Source organism: Protopterus annectens, chromosome 3.part1 (genome assembly GCF_019279795.1).
Source record: "Protopterus annectens isolate FY-2018-M chromosome 3.part1, PAN1.0, whole genome shotgun sequence".
Lineage (NCBI taxonomy): Eukaryota > Metazoa > Chordata > Ceratodontiformes > Protopteridae > Protopterus > Protopterus annectens.
In genome coordinates this window covers 1892188727-1892205344 of record NC_056732.1, presented here as the reverse complement: position 1 = coordinate 1892205344, position 16618 = coordinate 1892188727, and the positions used below count along the sequence as shown (strand labels likewise).

The 16618-nt window shown below is 41.4% G+C and overlaps 1 protein-coding gene across 2 annotated transcripts in view; it reads right to left on the bottom strand.

Moving 5' to 3' along the window:
* The window catches only part of LOC122798809 (single-pass membrane and coiled-coil domain-containing protein 3-like), a 150969-nt gene that overhangs the window by 98805 nt on the left and 35546 nt on the right, over window positions 1-16618 (bottom strand). The window contains exon 2 of one of the 2 annotated variants that reach the window (XM_044067930.1): window positions 2749-2908. The exons of the other annotated variant lie outside the window; for it this stretch is intronic. Coding sequence (XP_043923865.1) covers window positions 2749-2812 — 64 coding nt within the window. The 5' untranslated portion in view covers window positions 2813-2908. The remainder of the gene's footprint in view (window positions 1-2748; window positions 2909-16618) is intronic. 2 annotated transcript variants of the gene reach the window in all.

The following is a 16618-nucleotide window of genomic DNA, read 5'->3' as shown; positions in this document are numbered from 1 at the left end:
CATCTAAAGCGTTCAAGACATTTTAGAGTCACTGCCATGTTTAGGATAACTACCCATAAATAATATGATTATGTGAAGAACCACTTTATGTCCAGAGTCATGTGACTCTGTATCAGCTAAGTGGACTTCACCTCAGCACCTTCAGTGAGCTGCATAGCTGGTCATTAATGTAATTAAAATTAGACAATATCATATGTGAGACATATACATTAATTTAGCTACTTTATTGATCTGGTCTGTACCTGACCTAGGTAGTAATGGTTATTATTTTTCTACTCTATTTCAGAACTAAAGATTTGAGATAGTTATGCAGTAGTTTTCCTGGTGAGGTTCATAGATACGTACTAGGCTATCAGCCCAAGGGCCTACGTAAGCCTAGCCAATAAAGTTCCATGGCTTACGCCACCCAAGAAAGTTATTTTCCTGTGCCACTGTTGAGCAGAGACACAGGAAATTCACCCTGGGGATCACTTCTATTTCCCATCCACTCATCAAGATTTTCCTTGAGTGTTAATGAGGAGCTTTGTTTGATATAGCTAGGTAGTTTATTCCAGACTATGGGAAGTCTCTGGGACAGGAATCTATCCCTCCAGCATGTCGTGTTTATTGTGGTGACAAGGTTTAGGTCCCTAGAGCGTGTAGCTCGGAGGGATTTGGAATTCTTTAGGTGCAGCATGTCCAACAGCTCTGGGTTTGACATAGCTTTATATGTTAGGCAGAGATCACCTCGGAGTAGGCGATATGCTAAGGAGTAAAGCTGGAGTTTTTTGAGACAGTCAGTGTAGGGCATCTGTTTGAGGCCAGTAATCCTCTTTGTGAGGTACTTCTGTGGCCTTTCCAGCTGCTGCAGATGTCTTGTGAGGTACCCTAAAGGGGAGTTGTACTCTATAATGGGTCTAATGAGCGTTGAGTAGAGGAGAACAATGACCTATTTTATTCCTGGATGAGAACCCTTTTGTGATGAGGTGTGCCACGTAGAAGGACTTCCTGACTACTGTGGCAATGTGACAATTAAAGGAGAGACTTTGAGGTGAGCATTGAGGGTTAGGGATTGGGGGTTAGTATAATGGTTAAGGTGTTTACCTCACATACACGAGGTAGAGGGACTGGTTCTCATATTTGAAATGGAAATTGGCTAGGCTTAAAAGGACCCATAAGGGCAGTTAGCCTAGATCTCACCTGTAAGCCCATATCCTTTAGGACTTAAGAACACATGCATGATTACTAAACACACACACACACACACACACACACACACATATATATATATATATATATATATATATATATATATATATATATATATGTGTGTGTGTGTATATATATATATATATATATATATATATATATATATATATATATATATATATATATATATGTATATGTATATATACATGTATATATATATATATATATATATATATATATATATAATTTATTTATTTGTTTTTTTTTTTGCATGGGGACAGCTCCCCATATACTCCAAATGTGGGGGTTAACCCCCACATACACATACGCTGTCTTACATAATACTAACTCTACAGTTTGCAAAACAGTGACAGAGAATAAACTCCCCAATACAGCACACAGTGGTCAGTGACAACCTTTATCCCACACTGCTAACAAGTCAAGAACATGACCCATGGGTTGTGTTCAGGCAGCTGGAACCTAATAGGACACCCATCAAGCAAATATAAGGAACCTTGTTTAAAGGATCAATTTTAAAGTTTTTTACATTTAATTTAATTTAAAATGTATTTAGTATAGTTCAAGTTCTTAGTCTGATTTGTCACTTATAGCTTTTTCCACTTGTCTAGATAGAATTGCTCTTTCATTTTTTATCCTGTACTTTACAATTATTGTAGGTATTATTTGGGGATTTTTTTAGGTAAACTGAGTTGGGGATTTGTGTGTGTGTGCATGTGTATGTGTGTGCGCGCACATGTGTGTGCATGTGTGTGTGTGCGCACATGTGTGTGTGTGTGTGTGTGTGTGTGTGTGTGTGTGTGTGTGTGTGTGTGTGTGTGTGTGTGTGTATGCGGTGTGTGTGCGAGCATGTGCGTGTGTGTGTACGTGTGTGTGTGCGTGTGCACGTGTGTCTGTGTGCGTGTGTGTGAGCGTGCGCACGTGCGTGTATGTGTGTGTGCGTGTGTGCACATGTGTCTGTGTGTGTGTGTGTGTGTGTGTGTGTGTGTGTGTGTGAGGGTGCGTGCCTGTGTGTGTGTACATGAGCGTGCGTGCCTTTGTGTGTGTACGTGTGTGTGTATGTGACTGTGTGTGTGTATGCGTGCATGTGTGTATGCGTGCATGCATTTGTATGTTTGTTTGTGTGTGTGTGCGTGCATGCGTGCGTGCGTGTGTGCTCTTTTTCTTTGTTTTATTTTTGTTTGAATTGAGCAGAGATAAGATTATCAGTAAGATGGGATTAGTGATAAATGCTTGATGGCAGGATGGAGAAAAATATATTCACTTTATTTATGAGAAACTGAATGCTCATTAGGAGCAGACGATTACACAAGAGACACACACACACACACACACACACACACACACACACACACACACACACACACACACATAAATACAAAAACACACACAAATGCATACACTAACGTACAGACATGCTCATGGTCCATATTATTTACTCATTCTTATCAACATGCATTTCAGAGTCATATGGCAAATGGGCATATCCCAGTAAGCAATGGAAGAAAGGCAGAGAAAGTACAGTAGTGTTAGTTAACTCACCATAACAGTAGGTCCTTGAGATCCCTGGAGTCAATCTCCTTCCCTGTTCAAATTGCCATGCCATTTCTTCTGATATTGCTGTCTGGCTAACCTTTGCTGGGGGCTTTAAAGGACTTTCAAAAAAAAAGGACCAAAAGAAGATGGATAACACCTTTGGTATCTAAAAAATAAGAGACAAAAAGAGTTGTTTGGCTCCTTGCATCAGTTTACCCCTTTCTTTTATTCTTTTTTAATACTACTGAAGAAGAGCTGCCAAAGAAAAGGTCTCGGTCAAGATGGGCATTAAGTAAATGAGATTTACAATCATATGGAACATTCTGTAATATTAGCCATGCACTTCTGTGCATGACAGTTACCCTGGACACAGCACGTACTGCATCATAAACACAGTTAATAGTATGCTTAGTGACTTTTGAAGGCAAGTTTAATATATCTAACATGAAATATTGTTTCACTTTTGAAATTAAATATCAAAGAAATGTCCTCATGGGGGAGTCTGAGGAGAGGGATTCTTCTAGTTCAGAATTACAATGAGTAGGGGAAGATAACTGGGGGGCCCTTGGTATCTGATTCTGGAATAACATCTTCAGCTCAGTAAGATGGGTATCTCTTTCTTTTAACTGGTGTAATAAAACACCACTGGGGGATGCACAGGCCAGTGTATTTCTTTGTGCCAGTCCCAAGCCCAGATAAATGAGGAGAGTTACATCGGGAAAGGCATCTGGTATAAAATTTTTGCCAGAGCAAATATGCAGACAACACTACAAATTTCCATACCAGATCAGTTGAGGCCTGGGAAGTAAGGATAGCTATGAAGAGGATGAAAAATGGAAAGGCTGTTGGTCCAGATGACATGAAGCATGGAGGTGTGTAGGAGAGATGGCAGTGGGGATTTTAACCAGATTGTTTAATGAAATCTTGGAAAGTGAAAGGATGCCTGAGGAGTGGAGAAGACGTGTTTTGGTACAGATATTTAAGAATAAGGGTGATGTGCACAGCTGTGGTAACTACAGAGGTATAAAATTGATCAGTCACAGCATGACGTTATGGGAAAGAGTAGTGGAAGCTAGGTTAAGAAGGGAGGTGATGATTAGTGATCAGCAGTATGGTTTCATGCCAGGAAAGAGCATTACAGATGCGATGTTTGCTCTGAGAGTGTTCATGAAGAAGCTCAAAAGGATTTGCATTGTGTCTTTGTGGACTTACAGAAAGCATATGACAGGGTGCCTAGAGAGTAGTTGTGTTATTGTATGAGGAAGTCAGGAGTGGTATAGAAGTATATAAGAATGGTACATTATGTGTACGAGGGTAGTGTGATGGTGGTGAGGTCTGTGGTAGGAGTAACGGTGGAGGTAGGATTACATCAATGATCAGCTCTGGTCCCTTTCTTATTTGCAATGGTGATGAACAGGTTGACAGATAAGATCAGACAGGAGTCCCCATGGACTCTGATGTTTGCAGATGACATTGTGATCTGTAGTGAGAGTGGGGAACAGGTGGAGGAGACCCTGGAGAGGTGGAGATATGCTCTAGAGAAGAGAGGAATGAAGGTCAGCAGGACAAGACAGAATATATGCATATGAATGAGATGGAGGATAGAGGAATGGTGAGGATGCAGGGAGTAGAATTGGCGAAGGTGGACGAGTTTAAATATAAGAGATTAACAGTCCAGAGTAAAGGTGAGTGTGGAAGAGAGGTGAAGAAGAGAGTACAGGCAGGGTGGAGTAGGTGGAGAAGAGTATCAGAAGTGATTTGTCACAGACAGGTACCAGTAAGAGTGAAAGGGAAGGTCTGCAAGATGGCAGTGAGACCAGCTATGTTATATGGGTTGGAGACGGTGGCACTGATGAAAGACAGGAGTCAGAGCTGGAGGTAGCAGAGTTAAATATGTTAAGATTTGCATTGGGTGTGATAAGGATGGACAGGATTAGAAAGGAGTATATTAGAGGGTCATTTCAAGTTGGACAGTTTGGAGACAAAGCCAGAGAGGTAAAATTGCATTGGTTTGGAAATGTGCAGAGGAGGGATGCTTGGTACATTGGGAGAAAGATGCTAAGGACGGAGCTGCCAGATAAAAGGAAAAGAGGAAGGCCTAAAATAAGGTTTATGGATGTGGTGAGAGAAGACATGCAGGTAGTTGGTGCAACACAGCAAGATGCAGAGGACAGGAAGAAATAGAAATAGATGATCAGCTGTGGTGACCTGTAACAGGTACAACCAAAACAAACAGACTGAAAGCAAAGCCTGCCTGAAAACGGGTCTGAGAAAATTTATACCAATCTCCTTGAGAGGTTTTCTGGGTAAAAAGTGTTCAAGAAGGTAATAATTGTATTGGCTCTTTGTAGGAGTATCTCGCCTTAAAGTTTTAGTAGGATTGTCAAAAGGTCTGTCAATATTCTCCATCACCAATACATGGTGAGTATCTCCCTCACCCACAGATATTATGATCCCAGATTCCCCTTCTTGGCCAAAACCTGACATATAAGTTTAACTGATGTACTTACATCCTGGGCCATTGGGACCAGCAAACTAGTCCGAGAGTCAAAAGGTTGTGAAGGCACATCACTGGGGACATCAGACCAAGACTGTAGAACAGAGGTTAAAGTCCCATATTCCTTAGTAGCCTCTTTCAACATCTTTTTCATTTTCCTCTGGGGGTACTTATAGTGATTCAATCACCATGGTCTCAGATATCAACTATTTAAAGTGCTTACTTTCTAGAAATAATTTTAAAGATTTCTGCCTATTCCTTAAGGGTTTGACAGACAAAAGGCAGATCTGACTGGACCTAGTATCACATTGATCACTTAAATAAAAAGCACAAGTGTAATGGATGTACTTGAAGGACTGTTTCTACTTCACAAACATTTACCCTTGTTGATGGAACTAAACAAATTTAAATAAAGTTTTCTGCAGAAAAAGAAGATTTCCCAGTGGAGATACTTATCTGGCCAGTTTGTAGCTGAAATCCACCTCCAAAGTCATGAAACTGAGCTAACAAGAAGTCTGCTTAAGCAGACAAAATGGCAAGCAAGTTCTAAGTTTTTTTTTTTCACATCCATACGTTCCTCCTACACCAAAATGTACTCCTGTAGTATGGGCAGATGTACTGGGCCAAAGAAAGGAGACCACAGCTTTGTCCATTGGCTGGACAGGAGTGTAGTCCTTAGCAGGATACATCTTGTATAGTTATGGTTATGCAACAGTGATCTAATTAAGAACATTCAGTCATGATGCATAAAATTCAAATGCTAACATGGCAGTAAAATAAAATATTTGTTTCATAAACAAATCTTTACAGTTGTTCTGCAATTACTGTTTACACTTTTGCACCTGCATCTGTCTGTTTACTGACTAAAGACCTCGAATGCAGATGTCCGAAAATGTTTCTGAAATTATATTTAGGGCCATGTGATTATATGTTCATAGGGTCATAGGTGACTACTAGACTAACTGCCCTGAAGAACTATTTTGAGCCTAACCATTTTATCTCATTAAGTGTTTAAATGACCTTTTATATGAGTTTTATTCATTTGCAAATGAATGTTCCTGGAGTCAAACAATTGAGAACTGAATGGAAACCCTGCTGGAGGATAGAACATTTAGGTGTTTCCTCAGTTCATTTGTAAAACAGGGGGCAGTCCTGAGGTAAATGTCCTTATTCCCAACCATTGATCTTAGCTGTATTTGAATAGGAACAGGGATGACCTTTGTTTTATGTGGATGGGGAGTCTGTTCCACAGTGTGGTATCCTCTGTGATTTGTATATGCCCCTCCAAACCATTCTTGGTATGTTGCAGAAGAGGTTAAGGTCTCTGGATGAAGTATGTCTGACACCATCTGACTTGCAGACATGCAGTAGGTCTGTTAGTACTGGATCTGAGAACAGCCTTTAAGAGACCGAGTACACTAACAGGGCTTCGAGGTGGTCCAAGTAAGTTATGTGGCTTAGTCCCTGTATTCTCTTTGTAAGGAACCTCTCTGAGCACTCTAGTTGTATACCAAAGGGGGCATTATACTCAGTGGTGGGCCTGATGACGGCTGAGAACAGTGGGACAATGACATTTCTGAATCTAGATGTTATCCCTTTGCTTATAAGATATGAAATATTGAAGGATTTCCTCACGATAGTAGACATGTGGGTGGAATGCTGAGCCACTGTTCATGTATGTTCCTAAATCTCTAACTACCAGGTTGACACTTAGGGGTATATTGTCAATGTGGTAGTTTCCCAGGCCAGTCAGATTCCCAAAGGATACAATAATGCACTTTTGACATTTACCTTTAGTCCATGACTCTGGCACCAGTTATTTATTTTAGTTATTTATTGACATCTATTTACTGGGAAAGTCTGACTGGGTAACAAATACTCATGTTCAAGTACATTTCAGTGAAACGTACTTCCGCAAACTGACTTCCACGAAAGTGCATTATATCGAAAATTCACTTTCGCAGAAAAAACGAATAAAAAATAAACATTAAAAAAACACTAAACACGATTATGCAGGGGGGCAAGCCCCCTGCACCCCCCATGTTGGGGGCTGCGCTGACCCCCCTATATATATATATATATATATATATATATATATATATATATATATATATATATATATACATATATACACACATATACTTATGCATATACCTATACATATACATACAGTTTGATAGTGGAACACATAAGATACAATAAAGTATGAGAAGACACCAGTGATGTAAAAACAAAAATAAATACAAAAAAAATATGTCAAGTATTACAGTCAGTACACACAAAAGTATTAGTCTACTATGCTAGTAAATAAAAATAAAAAGATACCAGTCCACTCTAAGAGTGGGGAGAAGGCAGGTGTTGAAAGGTATAGACAGATAGAGTGATGTGAGGTTAGGTTAGTAACAATGTAAGGTATTTGTTACTACAGATCATAGGTTCATAGGTTCATATGTAGGTACAAGGCTATCTGCCCGAGGGCATTTATAAGCCTAGCCAAAGTGTGTAGGCTTTCGCCACCCCATTGATTAATTAACTGAGTCTCTGTCAAGCAGAGCCAATGAAGTGATCCCAGGGGTGTATTTTCTGTTACCCATCCACTCGTCAAGGTTTCTCTTGAAGAGTGTTAGTGAGGGGCTCTGCCTAATGTAGTTAGGAATTTTGTTGCAAAGCATGGGGAGTCTCTGTGACAGGAATCTATCCCTCCAGCATGTTCTATTTATTGTTGTGACAAGGTTTAGCTCACTAGAGCATGTGGCTCGCATGTGACTTGGATTTCTTAAAGTGGAGCATGTCCATCAATTCTGAGTTGGACATGGCTTTGTAAGTCAGGCAGAGATCACCTCTGAGTAAGCGATATGCCACTGAGTACAGCCGGAGTTTTTTCAGTCTGGCTGCATAGGACAAATTTTTGAGATCAGTAATCCTCTTGGTGAGGTACTTTTGTGGTCTTTCCAGCTGTTTGAAGTGTCTTGTGAGGTACACCCCAAATGCGGCATTGTACTCTATGATGGGTCTGATGAGTGACGAGTAGAGGGGCACTATAACCTCTTTATTTCTAGATGCGAACCCTTTATTAATTAGATGGGTCACATAGAAGGATTTCCTAACTACTTTGGCAATATGATTGTCAAAGGAGAGATTACTATCTACCTGGGTCCCCAGATCTCTTATTACCTTTTCTGTATTAAGGGTGCTGCCAACTATGTGGTAATTCGTGGGTGTTTTGTTTTTCCCAAACGGGATGACTGTGCATGTTTTGGCATTTAGCTTGAGGCCATGACTTTGACACCAGGTGTCCTTCTCAGTAAGGCCCTTTTGGAGGATGTCCGTGTCACCCGGAGAGTCAATTATGGCTCCCAGTTTGCAGTCATCAGTGAACTTGGTCAGCCATAGTCCTCCTTTGTTTGTCTGTACTTCTGAGAAGTGTAAGCCAAACAGGAGGGGTCCCAGGACTGAGCTTTGTGGGATACCACTTGTGACTGGTTTAGAGTCGGACCTGGAGCCCGCTATTCTTACCATGTGAGATCTGTCTGTAAGCCAGTTGGCAACCCATCTCATGATGTAGGGGTTTATGTTCAGGCTGGTGAGTTTTTCTAGAAAACCCGAGTGTCAGTGGTGTCAAAAGCCTTGCCAAGGTCAAGGTAGGCTGTGTGAACCACCTTTCCCTCATCTATGGCCTTGGTAACTGTCTCGAAGAAGTCAACCAAGTTTAGTAGGCATGATCTTCCCTTAACAAAGCCGAAGTGGGTCGGGTCAAGTGTTTGGAGGTTCCCAATGTCTTTGTTAATGAGTTCCATGGTGATGCACTCCATAGTCTTGCAGACCAGGCTAGTCAGGCTTAAGGGGTGATAGTTACCAGGGTCAGTTGTGGCCCCTCCTTTGTGGAGCAGGATAACTGTAGCTGTGCACCATTCTATGGGCACGTAGTCTGTGGAGAGGCTGAGATTGAACAGCGTGTTTAGGTGTGGCTTCAGTTGCGGCCCCTCCTTTGTGAAGCAGGATAACTGTAGCTGTGCACCATTCTATGGGCACGTAGTCTGTGGAGAGGCTGAGATTGAACAGCGTGTTTAGGTGGGGGTTAGTTCATTCTGTAGTTCATGCAAGATGCAGCCTGGGACACCATCTGGCCCCATTGATGCTGTATTTTTGGCTTTTTCACCTGTGCATCTGTGATTTCCGGGAGACTACACTTTACTGATATTGTTGTGGGCCCTTTTGGGGGTGAGAGGGGGGTGAAGTTTGCACTGAATCTATCTGCCAGAATGTTGGCAATATCAGTAGGTTCAGTAGATTTTGTGCTATTTTGCACTAGCTCAGAGCATATCTGCGAGTTGCCCGTTAGATTCTTGACATAGCTAAAGAAGGCTTTGTGGTTATCTTTTGAATCCTTGGCTATTTTTCTTTCAAAGTTAGCCTTGGATGATTTTATGAGGGATCTTAGTTTCTTACTGATACTGATTAGGGATGTCTTTCCTTCTTGGGATTTGCTTTTTTTCTGAACTAGTTTCCTCCTTCTATTGTATAGCCTGGTTATGGCAGGGGTCCACCAGACTGGTTTCCTTCTCTTAGGGGAGTGAGTCTTGGCTTTGCTAGGGATGGCATGATCCATGCATCCTTGTAGGTGCTCATAGAATGCATTTGCAAAGGTTTCAGTATCTTGGGGAGCATTATCCTTGAGCGTGGGGGTTGCGAAACTTACCACCTCTGTCTTAAGTAAGGTGAAGTTTGCTTTAGAAAAGTTTTTCATTATGGTTTCTTTGATTGGGGGGTGGTGGTGGGTTGTGGACATCCAGAGTGATTAGTTTATGGTCTGATCTAACCAGTGACGGGTTGACCTCCAGTGCGGAACATGTCGGTGATGACCGGGTCCAATATGTTTTCGCCTCTGGTAGGGGAGTTTACCAGTTGATCCAAGGCATTTGAGTTGATAAATTTGAGGAAGCGCTGGGCCTGGGAGTATGTACTTGATTGGTTTTCCCAGTTAATGGTAGGGTAATTGATATTGCCCAATATCAGGGTGTCCGGTAGGACCTTCATGTTTTCCAGTGTCACCAGAAAGGTGGAGTGGTGATCATGGGTCATGGAGGGTGATCTGTAGCAGGCCACAATTTGCATTGCAGATTTTCTTAATGTTAGTTGCATATGGATGATCTTGGAGGTATCATCCTGCACCACTAACTTGGAGGTGTAGATATCCTTGATGAATATGGATACACCCCCCTCCTTTTGTGTTTTGGTTCGTGTTCTATGGCTGAAATGTGTGGTATGAGTTGCAGCCCAGTAGTGCTGGGGTGCTCTCTGGAGCCCTGAACCAAGTTTCAGTTACTGCACAGATGTCAACATTCTCCATACTGAGGAGTGCTTCGAGCACATACATTTTGAGATTTAAACTCCTGGCGTTGAGTAGCATAACCCTCATTTTTTTTATTTGTGCTGTTTATGGAGGTGGGTTTGACTTTTCAGCCGTGCCTAAAAAAGGCACTATGGGAGCAGCCTTGGCCAGTATTCAAAAGCCTAGGGGTAACATGTGCAAGCCATCTCTTGCTAAGCAATGCTGCTTGTCGGTCATGTCGTCCCAGGCTGACAGACATTGGATCCCCTTTTAATGACACCAGAAGCTTAGCCAATTGTTGAAATTGATCATTTTTTCTTTATACTGAGGTATCATTCTTGGGGAGGGCAGGATGCTACTTAGGGTCAGGGTCATACCCACCTGGGCTACATGATCAGAGAGCTCTTCCATGTCTTTTGTCATGTAGTCCAGGGAGGTTCGTCTCAGGCCATTCACACCAACATGAACAATGACAGAGTCATATTTGTACTTGTTCTGGAGTGACCCGAGTGCTTGTGTTATGTGGTGGATTCTGGCTCCCGATAGGCAGCTAACAGTAACCTTCTATTTGTCCAGCCTAGTGAGTGGGACGTCAGTGTGCCTGAGTATAGAGTCACCTATTACTAGTGTGTTAGGTATGTTATTTCACCTTAAGGGCTGTGATTGTGTGGCACATTGATTTTGTGTTTTATGTGTTGTCTGGTTTGTGACGTGAGGTGCAGCTTTTTGGGTGTCTGCTTTGCAGGTCTCTGATGCTTTTGCAGGTTTTTATTTATAGCCTCCGAGTATGATTTTGTGTATTTATGTGTATTTTTTGCCAGTGCTGGTTTAGTAGGTCTGTGTGATGCTGGAGGTGTGGTGCAAGTGTTAACCTTCTCCTCATGACTGTCTGTTCCAGTCTTGGGTGGAGAGAGCTTATCCTCCAGCTTGGCTGTATAATTTCATCTCTCGCATATGTTAGTGTTTTGTGGTATGTGGAGAGGGTTGTCTGTGTACATGAGGCAATTGTAACATTGCTTCAGGATACCCAGGTTCACCACTGAACTGGAGAGTACATCTGAAGTTGCCCTTTGGTCATGCTTGAATAGTAGGGTGAGCTGCTTAATTGCTTGGTTGATGAGGGGTGAATAAAGAGCCTTGCTCTGCTGGGCAATCGAGTGTCAGGGTATATTAGTGCTTGCTATTAGGTCTGAGCAAGAGCTGAACTGTAGGATGCTTTCTGAGTGCTTAGGATAAGACTTAGACTAGTTTCAAGGGAAAAACTGAAGGAAGACTTAGTGGAGCCAGGAATAATTTAACCCTAGCTAACTGGCGCTGCCCGGCAAGCAAAACTGTGCAAACGTGGATTTTATAGCAGGGAAATGAAAGAGATAGAAATTAGCCGAAAATGGCCAATAAACTACTAACTTCTGGGCTGGAACCACACCTCCAGGGAAAAATGGCTGCTCAAAGCTCCCCTCTCTCACAGGTGAACAGAGAAACTTTATTCTATCCAAGTAAGGTATGGGCAACTCAGAAACTTGTAACATAGCCCTGAATTCAGCAGTAGCCTGAAAACTGGACTACACTAGCTTAGAAAGGCAGGAAACAAGGGATTTTTGTTGTTTTTTTTTTAAAAGATTAGGCAAAAACAGTAAAACATACAATTAAATCAGCTTTAAACCACTACAAGTGATCAGAAAAGGCTATCGACCTTTAGTGTGTAGCCTACAACAGTTAAACAAATTATTTAAACAAAAAATGACTTTTTAAAACTGCAGGCAGTCAAATAAGTACAATATGTGAAAAAACAAGCTTTTACATCACAATGAAACACTGGAAAATTGGTGTTTAGGTGGCAAACAGTTAAGTACAGCAAGAAAATACAGAAAAATAATACTCAATCACTCCAAATTCTCTCTTGTAAGCTAGAAGGCTTGTATCAGTTTAAGGCTTTCTAGTGCTTTCCAGTAGGTTAGTTACAAGAAAAATGGAAAAAAAGTGCAGATGTGATCTTTTAAACCAGAAAGTTGAAAGAGATGGACAAACTTCCCAAACAGTCAATAAACTACAATTCCTTGGCCAAGAACCACTCCTCTTGTGGTAGACAGGCTATCTAGTTCTTACCACTCCCACTGATAAGCTAGAAGGCTCCACTCCAACACAGAAAGTCTTGGGGGGCTCAGAAGCTTACAAACAGTCCTGGATCCAGAAAATCTCTACCTGGACTAGACTACTTATGGGAAAGGCGGGGATCAAGAGCAAACACTGACTTTAAAACTAGAAAGTTGAGAGAGATGAAAAGAACTGCCCAAACGGCCAACAGCTACAATTTCTGGGCCAGGAACCACTCCTCTTGTGGTAGACAGGCTACCTAATGCTTACCACTCCACTGATAAGCTAGAAGGCTTCCCTCCAACACAGAAAGGCTTGGGGGGGGGGGCTCAGAAGCTTACAAAGAGTCCTGGATACAGCAAATATGTATCTGGAATAGACTAGTTACAGGAAAGACGGGGACCAATGGAAACGTGGGCTTTTAAACCAGAAAGTAGAAAGAGATGGAAAAACTGCCCAAACTGCCAATGAACTACAATTTCTGGGCCAAAACCCACTATTCCTGTGGTAGATAGGCTACCTAGTGCTTACCACTCCCACTGATAAGCTAGAAGGCTTCCATCCATCACAGAAAGGCTTGGGGGGCTCAGAAGCTTACCAACAGTCCTGGATACAGCAAGTCTGTATCTGGACTAGACTAGTTACAGGAAAGGCAAGAAACAAGCTTAGATTTTTTTTTTTTTTTTACAGAAAAGCAGCTAAAACAGCAGTAAATCAATTCAAATGCAGTGCAGGCTAGCACACTTGAGTGTGTAGCAATATTACTGCAAATACAGTTTAAATAAATGCAATTAAATTAACAAATGACTAAAAAATAAGTGCAGAAGGCAATACTTTAGAAGGCTACTAACAAGCAGTAATAAGTGCAGAGTAAGAGTGACTGAACAGATAACAGCACACAGAACAACTAAGAGCAGCTGAATAATAATATATATATATATATATATATATATATATATATATATATATATATATATATATATTTTTTTTTTTCTTTTTTTTATTGAGGGAGGGAACAGAGCAGGATTAAGAGGTTACAGGGGTTGTCCTTCCCAAATGCTCTCTTTCTGCACAGTAGGAGTGCCTAAAATCAGAATATGATCTCAATGTACTCAGTTGAATGAGCAAATGAGATGGGCCCAGAAGGAGTATCCAAATACAAATTTACAAGAGGGGCAGGCAATTTCAAAACACCAAGATTTAATACCAAAGCAAGAACAGGGAGGATGGGTTCTGAACTAACTGTAGAGACACAGCCACAGCTTTCAGCTCAGTTAATATTCAGTGCAAACACAAATAAATAAATTAAAATGCAGTACTATTTGAAAAAATGCAGATAAATTCACTTATACGTTCAACTGATTGCAGGTAGATTTTAGCCGGCCAAAACTCAGATATTAAGCAGACAATAACCCGAGATGTACCACTTATATAAGGTAGGACAGAATATCAATGAAGTGAAACTACCCACCCACACACACACACTGCTATCAATGGCTACACAGAAATTCTAACAAGCATTAACTGTAGAGACACAGCCACAACTTTCAGCTCAGTTAATATTCAGTGCAAACACAAATTTTGCTTCTTCTTTTGACTTTTCCTTGTTAGGGATCGCCACAGCGGATCACCTGTCTGCCCATGATTGGCAGTGGAGTTTTATGGTGCGGAGGTGCCAGCCCGGCACCCAATCTTCCATAGAAGGCACACACACACACACACACACACACACACACACACACACACACACACACACACACACACATGCCTAGGGCCAATTTAGAGTGTCCAATCCACCAACAGCATGTCTTTGTGATGTGGGCAGAAACCAGAGTACCTGGAGGAAACCCATGCGACCACAGGGAGGACATGCAGACTCCACATAGAAGGCACCCCAGCCGAGGATCAAACCGGAGAACCTTTTGCTGTGAGGCAAAAACGCTAACCGCTGCACCACCGTGGCCACCCTATTCAATGCAAACACAAATAAATACATTAAAATGTAGTACTATTTGAAAAAGTGCAGATAAAAGTGTACTTAAATTCACTTATACGACGAGTTGATTGCAGGTAGATCTTAGCCGGCCAAAGGTCAGATATTAAAGCAGAAAATATCCCAAGATGTACCACTTATATAAGGCAGGACAGAATATCAGTGAAGTGAAACTACCCCCCACTTCTACCAATGGCTACACAGAAATTCTAACAAGCACTAACTGTAGAGACACAGCCACAACTTTCAGCTCAGTTAATATTCAGAGTAAACACAAATAAATAAATTAAAATGCAGTACTATATGAAAAAGTGCAGATAAAAGTGTACTTAAATTCACTTATACATCCAGTTGATTGCAGGTAGATCTTAGCCAGCCAAAGCTCAGATATTAAGATATCATACAGGTGACAAGCATACAAAGCCGCGGTGGTGCAGCGGTAGCTTTGTTGTCTCACATCATCAGGTTCTCCCATTCGATTCTTGGCTGGAGTGCCTTCTGTGTGGAGTCTGCATGTCCTCCCCATGGTCGAGTGGCATTCGAAAGACATGCGTAAATGTGCGTGCCTTCGTTGAAGGCTGGGTGTTGAGCTGGCACCTAGGCGCAGTAAAAATTTACTGCCAATCATTAGCGGACCGGAGTTCTGCTGTGGTAACCCCTAAATGGGAAAAGCTGAAAGAAGAAGAACAACAAAATCATACAGGTGAAGTGCCTGGACATAGCCATGAGTTAGTGAGAGGTTAGTAACAATGCAACATATTTGTTACTATAGATCATACAGGTGAGGTGACTGGGTATAGCCATGAGTTAGTGAGAGGTAAACAATGAAATGGATTTGTTCCTATAGATCATACAGATGAGGTACCTGGGCATAGCCATAAGTTAGTGAGAGGTTAGTAACAATGTAACATATTTGTTAATATAGATCAAACAAGTGAGGTGCCTGGGCATAGCCATAAGTTAGTGAGAAGTTAGTAACAATGTAACGTATTTGTTAATACAGATCATACAGGTGAGGTGCAGGGTCATAGCCATGAGTTACTGAGAGGTTAGTAACAATGTAATGTGTTTGTTACTATAGATCATACAGGTGAGATTCATGGGCACAGCCACGAGTTAGTGAGAGGTTAGTGACAATGCAAAGTATTCGTTAATATAGATCATACAGGTGAGGTGCCTGTGCATAGTCATGAGTTAGTGAGAGGTAAGTAACAATGTAACATATTTGTAACTATGGATCATACAGGAGAGGTACCTGGGCATAGCCATGAGTTAGTGAGAGGTTAGTAACACTGTAACATATTTGTTAATATAGATCATACAGGTTAAGTACATGGGCATAGCCATGAGTTAGAGGTTAGTAACAATGTAATGTACTTGTTAGTATAGATCATACAGGTGAGGTGCAGGGGCATAGCCATGAGTTAGGGAGAGGTTAGTAACAATGCAAAGTATTTGTTAATATAGATCATAGAGGTGAGGTGCCTGGGCATAGCTATGAGTTGGTGAGAGGTTAGTAACAATGTAACTTATTTGTTAATATAGATCATACAGGTGAGGTGCAGGGGCATAGCCATGAGTTAGTGAGAGTTTAGTAACAATGTAACGTATTTTTTACTATAGATCATAAAGGTGAGGTGCCTGGGCATAGCCATGAGTTAGTGAGAGGTTAGTAACAATGTAACGTACTTGTTACTATAGATCATACAGGTGAGGTTTCTGGGCACAGCCATGAGTTAGTGAGAGGTTAGTAAGAATGTAATGTATTTGTTACTATAGCTCATACACGTGAGGTGCAGGGGCACAGCCAGGAGATATTGAGAGGGTAGTAATAATGTAATGTATTTGTTAATGTAGATCATACAGGTGAGGTGCAAGGGCATTGCCATGAGTTAGTGATAGTTTAGTAACAATGTAACATATTTTTTACTATAGATTATACAGTTGAGGTGCCTGGGCA